The sequence below is a fragment of the Giraffa tippelskirchi genome, chromosome 4 (assembly GCF_054371585.1).
Source record: "Giraffa tippelskirchi isolate mGirTip1 chromosome 4, T2T-mGirTip1v1.2.pri, whole genome shotgun sequence".
Lineage (NCBI taxonomy): Eukaryota > Metazoa > Chordata > Mammalia > Artiodactyla > Giraffidae > Giraffa > Giraffa tippelskirchi.
The window spans coordinates 117,078,207-117,093,130 of NC_137278.1; the positions used below are offsets into that span (position 1 = coordinate 117,078,207).

Genomic DNA, 14,924 nt, shown 5'->3' on the forward strand with positions numbered 1-14,924 from the left:
AAAGCCCATCTGCCTTGGGATTGGCGGTTGCCGTGGCTACTCTTTGTTTGGAGGGCGGGCGCTGTTTTCCAACCAAGCTGGAGGATTCAGCCGCTGCTGGGTGAGCGAGCACCCCTCAAGACCCGGGTTGATAGAGCGGGAGGTGCCGCAAAGCTGCGGGAGCGCAAGTGGAGCCGGGCCCCTCTCCGCCAAGGCCAGGCTTTAGGGAGAAGGGGGGCCGCGCGCCCAGGGAGTGCTGAGCCGGTCTGTAGAGCGAGAGGCTCCTTTCAGTTTTGAAAAATTTTGGTAGTTCACTCAGAACTTGAAGAACTATAACTGAAGGGTGGGGTTCCTTAAAATTTCTCATTTTTGGCCGCTTTGTGTGCGTGCTTAGTCGTGTCCGACTCTCTGCGACCCCATGGACTCTAACCCTCCAGACTTCTCTGTCCATGGGATTTCCCAGGCGAGAATATTGGAGTGGGTTGCCATGTCCTCCTCTAAGGGATCTTCCAGACCCAGAGATCGAATCCGCATTATGCCTCCTGCATTGGCGGGCGGGTTCTTTACCAGCTGAGCCACGAAGACTCCCCACTTAAGCCACTAAGACACCCCACTAAGCTCCCTTGGCACCTTTAGCCAACTCCAAGTGATTTATTATCAACTTGAAGTAGTTTACCTAGCCTCTTTTCAGTGGGATCGATCCAAGGTTGCTGTATCCAATTCTGTAACCACTGGCTAGAGGTGACCATTAAGAGCTTAAATGCAGCAAGTCCGAATTGAAATGTGCTGTAAATGTGAAATACACATCAGATTTTGAAGAATTATTAATATACAAAACAAAGTGTAAACTTTTTAGCTTACTGTATAATGAATACTATTCTGTTGACTGTAGAAAAAATATTTAGGGTATATTGGATTGAATTAATATATATTATAAAAAAAAATTCACTTGTTTCTCTTTACATTCTAAAAATTGCCGCTAGGAAATTTAAATCAAATATGTTGCTCAAATGTGTAATTGGACAGGACTGATCTAAAGAGTCAGTAGATGAGCTGAGATGGACATATGATGGAAATGTCCCTTTCCTTTACCCTATTTTTCTGCCTTTCTTTCTACATGAAGTTTTGTATATCTCTGCATTCTGCTTTATAGCCATTTTTTAAATCTAATTTTCCACCTAGCAAAGGTTTTTCTCCCTATATTCATTCAAAGCTTTTGAATTGCACTTTAAGTAAGTTAGATTGTGGGGTAGCATTTTGCACCAGTTCTGGTTTTGTTTTGAATGAAGGAGGTTATGAGTAAAATTGGAAAATAAAAGCTGATTAAGCTTAGTACGGCATTGTTCAAACTTTTTTTTTTACTTAGACCCACATTAAAACAAAAATTTGCATTGCATTTCATGCATGCGTGCATACATATACATGTACTTATAGTTGAAGCAAAGTTTTTTAAACAATTTTTACTTTTAGTATATATAGTACACTTATAGTTTCTTTTCTGACCTACCCTAACTTTTCCTATCCTATCCCATCATTTAATCTAGATGACCAAAAACTGCTAAATTAATTTCTTAATCCATGAATGGATTACCATCTGCTATTTGAAGTCTACTGGTTGTTTGGAAAAATTGCTGGGCAGATAATGAGCTTGCCTAAGTTTGGATACCTTTGGATTGTGGGAAAAGCACTGACTTTGGATTCAGGATCTCTGAGTTAGGATCCTACTCCCATTACTTTTTAGCATAATACTATGGGGAATTAACTAACATCTTCCAACCTTAGGTTTCTCATCTATACAATGACTGTAATGACCTTTAATCTGTGAAGTTACTCCAGAGATTATCAGTCACACAAGTGTCTACTAGCGCCTGGCTTGTCACACGTACTTAATATACATGGAAGCTAATGATGGTAGTTAACGATGATGTGAAGATATCCTTCAATGTACTGCTTGACCCGTATCCATTACAAGCCTAAAGATTTAAACGAAATAAATGTTGAACTCATACATCATATATTATTCATTATTTCATTGTTGTGGCTATCTGGTAGAATTGACAACTCTGATTTAATGAGTGCAAACTAGCCAAACGTGACCCCATATATAGACCTAGGATGTTCTCTTATAAGTACTTTTATCTCTGAATACTCAAGCTGTTTACAGTTATTTTGCCTTTAATTATTACCAAGAAGGAGTTTTAGTGTGAAGTTTCTTGATTCAGGAAGGTAAGCCAAACCCATTCCACATAACTTTTCATTTAGTGAATTTAAAGAGTATCATTAGATTTGATCATTTTGTAGTCAAACACTAAAGAAATAATGGATGAAAATAGGGAGAAAGTAATTTTCTTTAATATATAGTATAGGCATTATAAGATGTGATAAAACTTTGTTAAACTAAAGCATTTTTATGTAGAACATGTTGGATTGGTGTGGCACGTTAAAGAACCTATAGTTTTTACTAGCATTTAGCCTCTTCAGTTTTCTCTAAATGATTCTATGTTTTATTATGAAGGATGATGGAAGGCAACGATGATGATGATATAAAACTCAGAGAAGAAATAGAGGCTGAATTGGATAAAATCAGTATTTCTTCCTTGGAAAAATATGATTTTGATAGTGATTCAAAATCAGAAACCCAGAGTGATAATAGTGATACAGTAAGTTTTGTGTTGTACTTTTGAGACGTTTAACTGAAGTAAGCTTTTTTAGGAGAAATACTACTTTTCTCAGTGTATTTTGTATACTCCTCTCATTTTTTTTCTTTAGGGTGGTGACCTTTAAACAATGTATATTAGTAGATATTTAAATATAGAAACTATATTGAAGGTAGAAATTACCTATAATTTCACATGTATACATGTGCATTTTTTCACAAAATTGAGATTTTACTATTCATAGAATTATGCATATGTATATATACATGTTTGTTGTTGTTTAGCTGTAAGTCGTGTCCAACTATTTTGTGAGGCCATGGACTGCAGACTGTTCTGTCCGTGGGATTTCCCATGCTAGAATACTGGAGTGTATTGCCATTTCCCTCCCAGGGGATCTTCCCAACCCAGGGATTGAACCCATGTCTCCTGCATTGGCAGGTGAATTCTTTACCACCCAGCCGAGGCAAAGTGAAAGTGAAAGTCACTCAGTCATGTCACACTCTTTGTGACCCCATGGACTACACAGTCCATGAAATTCTCCAGGCCAGAGTACTGGAGTGGGTAGCCATTCCCTTCTCCAGGGGATCTTTGCAACCCAGGGATTGAACCCAGGTCTCCTGCATTGCAGGCAAATTCTCAACTAACTGAGCCTGGGAAGACACAGATATATATTAGTATCCTGCTTTTTCACTTAATCATGAGTATATTGTTATGTGATTAGATATGCATAAAAATCAAAATGTATATGAAATCTTTAGACCAAAGAAATAGTTTCATTTTTTTGAAATCAAATGTATCTTCATTTGTATATTTCCTCCAGTGTTTATATACCTAGAAAATTTATTCATGGATTCATTCTTTTATATCAAAATTCTTAATCCAGTGGAAACTTATTTTCAGCTATATAATAAAAAGTAAATCTAATTAAAATTTCCCTGCAATATTTCGCAAATATCCCTGGTGTCATTTGTGGAATAATACACCTTTTCTCAATTGACTTGTCATATCTGTTTTATATACTTATTTGTTATATACATACAATATATCCAGGGTTATCTATTCTTTTCCATTATTCTGTTAATTTTTGCCCTATTCTGGTTTTATATTTTTAAATATAAATTGGGCCAAATTCCTTCAGTAGCTTTGCTGCATCAAATCTTTTCAACTAAGCTTTTTTCCCAAGAAGAAACATTTGTCAAGTTTCTTGAAATAAGTATACTTTGATTTTTAATTAGGATTGCAATAACCTACATAATCCTTTAGGAAAAAATAATATTTTATTATGTCTTTTTATCCATAGCAAATTTAAGTAAGACAGAAGTTCTTAAATTATTCATTTGAGGATGAGTTCCAACAGAATCATGGATGCAATTTATAACCATCTGAAAATGAAAAGCAAATTTTAACCAAATGTGTTTGTTTGGAGTATGCTTTTTATATGAAGCTCTTTTACCTCATTCACCCATTTTAGTCAAAATTTTGGTGTTTCAAAACAAATTTTGATGCATTGTTTTAGTAAATAATTTTACATTTCCTTTTATTCTTCACATTTTTAGGATTCAGATGAGCTACCTGAGTCAGTTCTTCACTGTATTAACATCATAAAGAATAAGAGTAAAACTGCTGAAGAGCTCATTCTTCAGGACTTGGAGGATACTGATGTTTTAAGTAAGTACACTTTTCATCTGCTTGGTAGATAAGTTTTCTGTAAGTATGAATGATTTATAATTTAGAAAATTAAACTGCTTGAAGTTATTTCTTCTCATATACAGGCATGTGCATTTATCTCTAATAAAATCTCTATAGTATATTGGTCTGTTCAATTTAGTTCACACATCTGTTTTAATTACTACCTTCCTTATATCTCCAATAAATACTAGTCGCTAATAATTTGTTTTACTAGTCCTAATTAAAGCCAGACATTTTGTTACTTTATGTCAAAGGAACCCAAGCATGGGACTGTTTTAGAATTATCAGTTTATATGTACTTTTGGCAAAAAATATAATTTATATAAAAACCTCACAACCTTTATTTGCCTCAACTGAGCAAATTTACATCTTGCAATTATTGTAAGAAAAAAAATGAACAAAGATTTAACTAGAAGTAACCCTAGCTTAATTTATGATGAAAAATGGCAACAATTTAAATGTTCAACAGGACCTTGGTGTGTCTAACAATATACTCTTTTAAAAAAATGAGAGACAATTTTAATAACATAAGTTTTATGGTATACTATAAAAGTTATTATGAAATTCAGTGTCATTTATGCTTATATTGGTATAAATTATATGTATATTCACAGATGTTTATACCAAAAATATTAGTGTGTGAAAGGATCTGTTGTAGCCACTGAGAATACAGCAGAGAACAGAATAGGCAAAGATCTGGCTCTGTTATTCCAATGTTCCCATGTTGGGAGACAGATAGTAAGTAAACACATAATATTTCAATAATGATCATTCTGTGAAGGGAGGATTTCAAGATAAGGGGATAGAGATTGAATTTTGCTAGTTTAGATATGTGAAGTCAGGGGAGGCGTCTCTGAGGAAGTGATATTTAAGTAGTGACTGAAATGAGATAGTAAGCCACATGGGATATGCTGGTGAAGAAGTGAGTCACATAGCTATCTAGAGACCTGGTGTTCCAGAAAGAGGGAATTGTAAAGGCCAAGGCACACCGAGTGGGCTTAATGTGTTCAGAGAATAGTCAGCCTTTGTGGTTATAGTCAAGCAAAGAAAGGGTCAGATATACAGGGCTCTTATAAATCCAAAGTGCGGACTTTGGATTCTGCTCTGAGTATATTAAGGTTTTTCAGAAAGGAGTGACAGAGTATGATGTATTTTGAGGCAATCATTCTGGGAACTGTGTAGAAAAGATGCCTTGAGGTAGCAAGAGTCTACAAGACTATTACAGTAGTATGGTTAGAGATGATAGCAATTTAAATACAAATGGTGGAAAATGGTCATATTCTAGAAAATATTTTTAAGTAGAAAGAACCAAAAATATTTATTGATGGATTGATGTGAAAGGAAAAGAGGAAACTGGCTCCAAGATTTTTGTTCCAAGTACCTATGTGAAAGAATATGTCAAGACTTCTTAAATGCAGACACTTTAGATTTTAGCAGTGATTATTGTTCAAGTTATGGTAGATTTTAGTAGTTTGCTTATTTATGTTTACTAAGGTTTATAAAATGAAAATTTATTTTAAATATATTGGCAAGTATAGAGACTGATTAAGAAAAAATCAAAGAAAATATAGAAAAATTAGTTACATGAAAGATTGTAGGAACTAAAGTCATGGCAGTGGTTTAGAAAGCTGTAAGATCTCATGTGTATAGCTCTAACAAATAGGTTTGATAGTCTCAATGAACAGACTAATTTTCCAAGAAAATTCAAATTATCAAAATTGCTTGAAAAATCAGAAAACATGCTTAAATCAGTAATTTGGCAAGAAGGTAGAAGGAGATTTCTTCTCAAATGTCAGTAGGAACTAGGGATAATTTTGTAACTGAATTATTCCAATTCATCAAGGAGCAGAAAATCTGAAGATTATATTTCATTTATTAAAAACTGCACATTTTAGATACAAAACTGTGCAAGCCTGAAATACACATACATAAGAGAAACTAGAGACTAATTTTATTTGTAAATATGGATGTATTGATGAAAGCTGTCATTTGTACACAAAAACTATTTTAGCTACTTTAAGCAGTAAGGTTTGGGGGATATTTGTGTAAAACAAACTTAGATGTTTAAAATAACAGTGTGTTGTTATCTTTGTATAGTTCTACAGGTTCAGTGGGATTTACCAGGTAGTTCTTGCTTGGATTTCTTACACATTTACAGTCAGATGTTGTTTAGGGTCACAGTCATCTGAAGTCTTTACTGGACTGGAATTCTAAGATGGCTCACTGACATGGCTTGCAGTTGATGCAATTTGTTGGCTGGGAATTCATTTGGGGCTGTCAGCTGGAGGAGGCACCTACATGTGGTCTCTCTCTGTAGCTTGCATGGCACCTGGATTTTGAGAAAGAGTGTCCCATGAATAAATTATTAAGAGACTAAGGTGGTACCTTGTAAAGCTTCATATGACATTCTCCAAAGTCATGCAACATCTTTACTACATCCTGATGGTTACACAGGGTCAGCACAGATTCTGTGCGAGAGGGGACTACACAGGGTATGCATACCAGGAAGTGTAGGAGTAACATCTTTGGAGGCTATTAATAGTCATTACAATAAATAACAGAATTGTTAATAGAACTGAAAAAATCAGATTCTATGTTGAATATCTAAAGTGTAGGAAAAAATACATGTATGTACACTGTGAAACTGTGCTGTAGCAGGAGCTGCTGATAAAATGAAGAAATTCAGATATATTAATCCTCTTCTATACACTCCTATCTCCAACCCAAAGCTCCCTCTATCATAGTCTGAGCCAGAAAAATGAAAATATCTCTCTCTGCCTTTCTTCACACATAATATTTTTATGAAAATAAAGACTTGCACAAATATATCAATTGTCAGAATCTAAATCATCCTCAGAAACATACCTTCAAAGGAATCTGGAGAATGTTGTTTTTTGCTTTTCAGCTTCTCACATAGGAAAACATGCCAGAGAGATTGTGAATGGGTGTTGAAAAAGAAAATCTATAATACTGGTCAAAATACTTGTGAATAGTCAGTTAATTGGCAGAATGGTCATCTGTAAAAAATACTTTACAACCAATGAATGGTACCATGATAAAACAAGCTAACTGAACAAAAAAAAGGAACATAACTACCTCTTCACAGATGATAAAAAGACACTACAATTCAACAAAATCTCACAAAATTGGGAATGAAAGTTTCTTTCATGGGCATGTTAGTCACTATAATGTTTTAAATTAAGACTTTTATTAAAGCATTTTCAGTATCTTGTGCAAGATTATGTTGTTTGTGGCAGATAGACTTGAACCTTTGTTGATTCCTAGTCAAGGTGTTATTGTGATATTAAACACAGCATTATTCTGTATACGTGAAAAGTGAACTTCAGTTCTAGAATATGAAAGGTGATGATAGTGGTCTAAAAATCTGTTGCTTTTATTTTTGAATAAAGATTACAGATTTCCTCTCTTCTTGGTTCTTCAGTATTTTTCTATTGCTTTGATCAAGACTATTCTATGATAAAGAATTTAAAATTAAAGGATGATAAAATAGTTTGGGATTTTAACATGTTGTGTTTTGCTTTAATATTTTAAAATGTTATAACTTTTTTCTCTTCATAGGCTGTGGTTATGGCGTAGTTTCTAATAATCATATGCATTTAAGGATAGAATTACCAACTGAATGTAAAGAAAATCCAGAGCAATTAATAAAGGTATATGTTGTTTGACTGAAAGTGCTCAATATTATTATAGTTAGAAAGTTTCCTTTCCATCTCACATAGGATTTAAAGTTCACTGTCTTAAAAATTAAATTATTCTAAGCAAATAATTTTTGGTTTTATTTTCTCTTCTGGCATAGAATATAAAACAGTGCAAATTACAGTCTTTAAAATATTAGAAATGGTAATTTGAACCAACAATACTTGGAAATTTAATGTAAATAAGACCAGCATAACTATATTGGATGGTATTTTTTACCTAAAAAATCCAAGGAAAACAATGAAATATACTCTAATATTGTTACCTTGCTTAAGAATGTAGTATGATTCAGTGGAGTCTTTAAAATACCCTGTAGAAACTTTAAATGTAGAGTGTCTTCTGTGTTTTTTTTTTTTTTTTTTTTTAAGGTAAAATAAAAACATCTGTAAAGAAGTGAGAGTAAAGGAAAGCCTAGGATTTGGGGGTAAAACTCCTGGAAATGTATTTCAGAGAAAGTCTCTTCCATTGCTCAGCATCTTGTTCATTTTTATTACTCATTTTACATAACTCTAATTTTACCTAACTGTATTCTTGCTCTTTATGAGGTTAGCAGACTTTGAAAATTACTTGTATATATGTTTCTTACTCTCTTTTTTGGTAACACTCAGTCCTGATATATTAATTTTGAATTATCATATTGCTACTTCATTGGAATAGATATCCTTTACCTTTCAAGCTGGAGTATGGTGGAAGTCTAATTATGGAAAAGTATGGATCAAAATTATAACTTGTATATATTTCAAGGTAAATTAGAAAAAATTGTTTTCAAAACATATTGAATATATTAGCAATTTGTGTATATGTGCAATTGCTGCAGAAAAGAAATATAAAAAGGTGTGAGGAGGAAAACACATATTAATAGAAACATTTGGACATGAGTGTCAAGCAGGTTAATTTTGAATATTGTAAGTATATATTAGAAAGTAATTAGAATTCTGAGATACATAAGGAGGGTAAAATACAATTTGCTTCCCTGGGAAAAGCATTTTTCTCCACCTTAAAAGAATAATTATCAGTGTGCTATAGAATTGTATTTGAGAGCAAATTGAAGTAAATAATTTTCTAGATATGTATGTGTAAATACTTAATACACCATTGAAATGACAACTTTACTGTCTGTTTTGTTTTTCTTTAATCATTGGTAATTTTTTAACCTCTTAGATGTTATCTGAAATAGAAAAAGAAGAATTTCTAAGAAGTAATGCTCATTGTGGCAGTCCTGATTTGGATCTGGAGTCTGAGCTTTGTGATTTGGCGGTGGATGAACATGTTTTGCCAGGTGGACTAACTTGCTTGATGAGACTTTTGATCATTTTAATGTGATTCACTTTAATTATCTAAAAACCTTAAACAGCTTTATTTTGCAATTTAGAAGAAAATAGTCATGGTATTTGAAAAATACTGTACACTTACTATGGTTATTTAATTACATGTTTCATAGTTTTTTTTAATGACTTCTAAATCAACTTCATTGTGGCTCAGCTGGTAAACAATCCATCTGCAATGCGGGAGACCTGGGTTCGATCCCTGGGGTTGGGAAGATTCCCTGGAAAAGGGAAAGGCTACCCACTCCAGTATCCTGGCCTAGAGAATTCCATGGACTGTATAGTCCATGGGGTCACAAAGAGTCGGACACGACTGAGCAACTTTCACTTTCAGTTTAACTTTATGTAAGTATATTTGACGGAGAAGGCAATGGCACCCCACTCCAGCCCTCTTGCCTGGAAAATCCCATGGACGAAGGAGCCTGGTAGGCTACAGTCCATGGGGTCGCTAAGAGTCGGACACGACTGAGCGACTTCACTTTCACTTTTCCCTTTCATGCACTGGAGAAGGAACTGGCAACCTACTCCAGTATTCTTGCCTGGAGAATTCCGGGGATGGCGGAGCCTGGTGGGCTGCCGTCTATGGGGTCGCACAGAGTCCGACACGACTGAAGCGACTTAGCAGCAGCAGAAGCAAGTATATTTGAAAATTTTCCACATATAGAGCTGACTGCAATAGATATACCCAGACCTGCATTTTTTAAGTGTCTCTTAACTATGTTCCATATTAATCTCTTAACTACACACATGAATGTGTGCATGTGCACACACACACAGATACACACACATAGTTTTCTGGAATAGTTTGACAAGTTATATGATTTCTTTATTGACTGCAGGGGAGTTTACATGTATTTTGCACATTAGCACATTGTCGCTTTTACTTTGGTAATATATTGACATTATTTCTTTATTTTGAAATTACTTTTAAATTTTATATTGGATCAGCTTTGACTGGTTTGAGTTAAATTTTTTTCTCTTCATGAATACAGATGATGCTGATATAAATTTTGGATACTATGAAGTGGAAGAAAGATGTCGGCAGTCCTTTGAGGCTTGGCAAGACAAACAGAAAGAACTAGAAGACCAAGAGAAAGAAACTCTCAAAGTTCAGAGGGATAGAGAAGAAAAGCAGTTTCAAGAAGAAGAAGAAAAAAGACATTGTTGGATGAAACAGTTTGAGGTTGAAAAGAAGAAATTAGAGAATATTCACAAGGTAAGTTTTCTTATTTTTATTTTTTGTTTTTCATGCATTTTTTTGAATCAGTAACTCCTTCTGAACAGTACTGATGTTTTGGATTATGGTGTGGCTGGAGCTCCATTCTATGGGTTTTAATTAGTCCTAATAATCAAACCAGTTCACTGGGGATTAACAATATTAATATGGACCCCTTGCTTATTTTCTGTGAAATTTGTTGTAATTTCAGGTACTGCTTTGGAGTTTTAGATCCCCCAGAGTCCATAAAGTTTCAAAGACTGTCCTAAAAATGCTGACATTTACAACACAAATTGTTGCTTTTCTATGCCCTTCTAATCATAGAAAAAGGCAACAAAATTTTCTTGATCACAAAATGGGCTTACTGTGTAGTCTGATATCTAGCAATTATGTAAAACATATTTGGTTAAAGGAGTTCAGGCATGTAGGTAATAGTTGTGCTACATTCCTATAAATGACCTAATTTCTGGGACTAGAACATTTTTGGTATAAGGGAGTTTTGTGTTGTTTGCATTTCTGTTTTCTCCCAGCTGCTCCTCAGGTGGTCCACATCCCCAGGCCATGGTAGTGGCATCTTGATAAATGTGGATTTCTGGGACTCACTTGTGGACCATCAGGATCGTTTGACTATATGGATAACAGGCAGGACTTACATCTGTTTTGCATTACTAGTTAACTTATGTATTACTCCCAACTTACTAGTTTTGAGTCTTCCATATACAGAATATTAGCATGTAGTCACATAGGCAGTTCAGGGTATCCTAGCCTCCCATGTTGAGTACATTGCATTTCTGAATTATATAGAAAATAAATACATTAAAAAATGATAATATTGCAGAACCAGCTTCTCCATGGCTTTTACTAATAGTAAGCTACAAATCTTTAGCTTCCTTTTAGTTCATATTTTCCTTTCCACAGACTAGACTAGTTATTTTCAAAAGTCAGAAGCTTTTTTTCCCATTCCAGAATAGAAGTTAATACAATGTAGATTATTGGAGTAGTGTTTCCTGGCTTGTGGTAAAATGTATCACTGCTATTGATTGTTAGTGATATTTTCTAAAAAACAGCTGATTTTTAAATTCTGTTTTCATTGCAATTTTTATTTTGTTTGGTAACAAAAATTTACTGACTACTTCAAGGGCAAAACTTTCAGCTATATGCTTGATGTTACAAAAGAAATTTAACACCATGGCCTTACCCTTAAACAATTATAACTTAGTTTTTGAAAGCAATTTATACTTTATCATAAATTTATGATTTAAAAGTATATATGACATTAGTAGATTTAATGAGTTTCTAAATGTGAGCTTTGTTTTACCTTGGAGCTTCAAAGTTTTCCACTGGGACCATGCCATAATTTTATAATGATGGCTTCTAAATAGGTAATTTACATATTCAGTAATTCTCACCTGTGTCTTTGTTAGCTTCTTTTTCCATTTTCTGAAACTGCTATTATAAATTTCTTTCGTTAAGAGTTCTACCCAACTCCTTCTTCCTTGTTATTAGTAAACGATCACATTTTTGCATCAATTACGAACTTGTTTTTCTTTCTAATCCCACATCTAGTTAGCATTAATCTTTGTGGTCGCCTTTTTAACTTTATTTTTTGCCTTTGTTCTTATCTCAGTAAGACAGGCTTCTTCTAGCAAAAGCCAGCTTTTCTTTCTTTGCTCTATATTCTATCATTCTTCCAGTTTACTCTTACTTTTTCCTATATGTTAAAATACTCCTACAGCTTCCTCCTTTCTTATTGCTTATACTCATGTTCAATTTTCTCCTGTCCTAGAAACAAAACAAAACAGAAAACTCATGAGATCACTGTGGTTTAAATATCTTTCTTTAGCTGTTCTTTAGCTTTACTTATCATAGACAGGCTTCTTAAGGAGTAGTTATTTGTGCTCAATCCATTTCCTCATCTTTCATTCAGACCTAAACCTTCTAGGTGCCTTCCACCTCCATCCCAGTGAATTAAACTACTTTTGACAAAAAGACAAAACAAAATGTTGACTTCTAAACTGAGTTTGACAAAAATACAATGACTTCTAGAACCATACTCACAGGTCCTAGTGAAGTCACTCAGTCGTGTCCAGCTCTTTGCAACCACATGAACTGTAGCCTGTCAGGGCTCCCCCATCCATGGGATTTTCCAGGCAAGAGTACTGGAGTGGGTTGCCATTTCCTTCTCCAAAGGATCTTCCCAACCCAGGGATTGAATCCAGGTCTCCCGCATTGCAGGCAGATGCTCTACCATCTGAGCCACCAATCAGTATTTATTTTTGCCTCTTTTCCTTTTTATGCCAGTAAAAATCTGTTGACCATTTCATTTTCCCTTTACTTCTGTGGGACCATACTACCCTGATTGTCTTCTTACATGTTTAGCCATTTTTCCTTGGTATCTGTTTTTAGGTTAATTTTTTTCTCCTTCTCCCTGAATGTGTCCTACCCCGGATTCCATCTTTTGTTCTTTCTTTTCTTATTCCATGTATTTTCTCTCTTAATAATCTCAAACACAGCACTGGCTGTTCAGAACCAAATCTACAGTTATAAAATAAAGTGAACCACATTGCTATTCCATACTCAGAACTTAATGGATCTAAAACTGAATGCATTGTCTTTCTGAGTCGTGCTCCTCCTCTGGTTTTCATTAGTCATTATTTTGATGAGCTATGCTCTCATCATAGACTAAGCTAAAAAGTTGAGTACCATTTTTGACTCTCCTCTCTCTTTTATGATCCTATCCTTCTAATAGTTACATTATGCACTGTCTCATCCATATGTCTACTGCTGCCCCATAGTTCAGGATGTCCTAATGTCTAGCTTGGAATATTTACTATACTCTCTAATTGACCTTCCTACTTTTGGTCTTGTATTCTGGAAACTCATGCACAGTAGTGCAGTCAGAAGGGTAATTATTTTCCAAAAAATGTTATTTCCATGCTTAAATGCCATCAAAATTTCCCACAGCTCATATGAGATAATTTCCAAAGAACTTTTCCTACTTCCTTTGATTCGGTCAGTTGGCAGTTGGTGCCAGTTTCGTATTTGCATTGTGTTTGCATCTCTTCTGACTCCTGTGACCTCATCTGTAGAAGGCCCTCATTGATTCTCTCATGGACTTCTCTAATACCTACTTCACTGATCTCCTTACTGTTTGCTTGCCTTACTTTCTTATTAAATGTGGTAGTTTAGTTGCTAAGTCATGTCCAACTCTTGCGACCCCGTAGACTGTAGCCTGCCAGGCTCCTCTGTCTATGGGATTATCCAGGCAAGAATACTGGAGTGGGTTGCCATTTCCTTCTCCAGGGGATCTTCCCATCCAGGGATCGAACCCGGGTCTCCTGCATTGCAGGCATATTCTTTACTGACTGCTATCAAATGTAACCTTATAATTTTCCTAAAACTGAGTTGTAATCATTTTTCTAATTCAAAAACTTTTTAATAAATGCCTCAAATGTTTATTTAATCTCTTAAAAGCCAAGTCATTTCAAAAACAATCTTTTGTATGAACCTTTCATAATCCTCTAATTATTACACCTCTTCCTACCGTAATCCTTATAGTTCTTATCTTGTGATTAACTTATTATGCTAAATTTGGGATAATGTGTGAACATATGACAGCATTTTAGAATTACTAAAGGTAAAGTTTTTGAGGAAGGGGATTATATTTTACTGATCTTTGTTTATTTTTCAGAGTCTTAACAAAATAGACGCTAATAATGAGTTAATGAAAGAAAACAATTACCCTCTGAGATGATTTATTATGTGAATTAAATGAAATAGTGTGGAGAGAAAAAAAACAACCTGTAATGCAAAACCCATCTTAACATACATTATCATTTGTAATTTTTGCATTATCCAGGAGTATTTCTAGCTAGTGCATTTTATTATGTGAATAAATATACTCAAATTAATAAAACAGCTTTCCAAGATTACAGATATCTTCATGTGTTAATGGGAAACCGAGGTATCATTTTATGGTATTTTAAGTTGGGATTACAGTTGTTATTCCAGTACTAATAACTGGGGGCCTTTGGGTGAGTTATTATCTTTAACCATTGTTTACTAATATATGTTGTAAGAGTCATACAGAATAAACATAATATTTTTGATATTTGAATATCGTATTTCAATATTATCATATGTTCAGCAAGAACAGGACAAGATGAATGATGAACTTCATAAAGAGGAGAAAATGTGGAAGGAGAGATTTAAACAGCATGCGGTATGTATGCGCTGTTTGTAAGCAGCACAATAGTCATTCTCCATTTGAAATAAATGACTATGCTCAGAATGAATATTTTAAAATAATATTCCTAGTTGGTATAGGATTTAATTTACTCA

The 14,924-nt window shown here is 34.3% G+C and overlaps 1 protein-coding gene across 11 annotated transcripts in view; it reads left to right on the forward strand.

Annotated features, from left to right (window-relative positions):
- Positions 1-45: 45 nt before the first annotated feature.
- LRRIQ1 (leucine rich repeats and IQ motif containing 1) overlaps positions 46-14,924 on the forward strand; it is a 223,146-nt gene continuing 208,267 nt past the window's right edge. For 8 of the 11 annotated variants that reach the window (XR_014083637.1, XR_014083638.1, XM_081596133.1 and 5 more), the window contains exons 1-7: positions 46-100; positions 2,495-2,639; positions 4,193-4,304; positions 7,905-7,996; positions 9,204-9,321; positions 10,360-10,583; positions 14,731-14,805. Coding sequence is in view for 9 of the 11 variants with exons in the window: in XM_081596133.1 (XP_081452259.1) it covers positions 2,496-2,639; positions 4,193-4,304; positions 7,905-7,996; positions 9,204-9,321; positions 10,360-10,583; positions 14,731-14,805 (765 nt within the window). In the remaining 2 variants the exon portion in view is untranslated. The remainder of the gene's footprint in view (positions 101-2,494; positions 2,640-4,192; positions 4,305-7,904; positions 7,997-9,203; positions 9,322-10,359; positions 10,584-14,730; positions 14,806-14,924) is intronic. The other 3 variants (XM_081596141.1, XM_081596142.1, XM_081596143.1) reach the window with 1 other exon arrangement.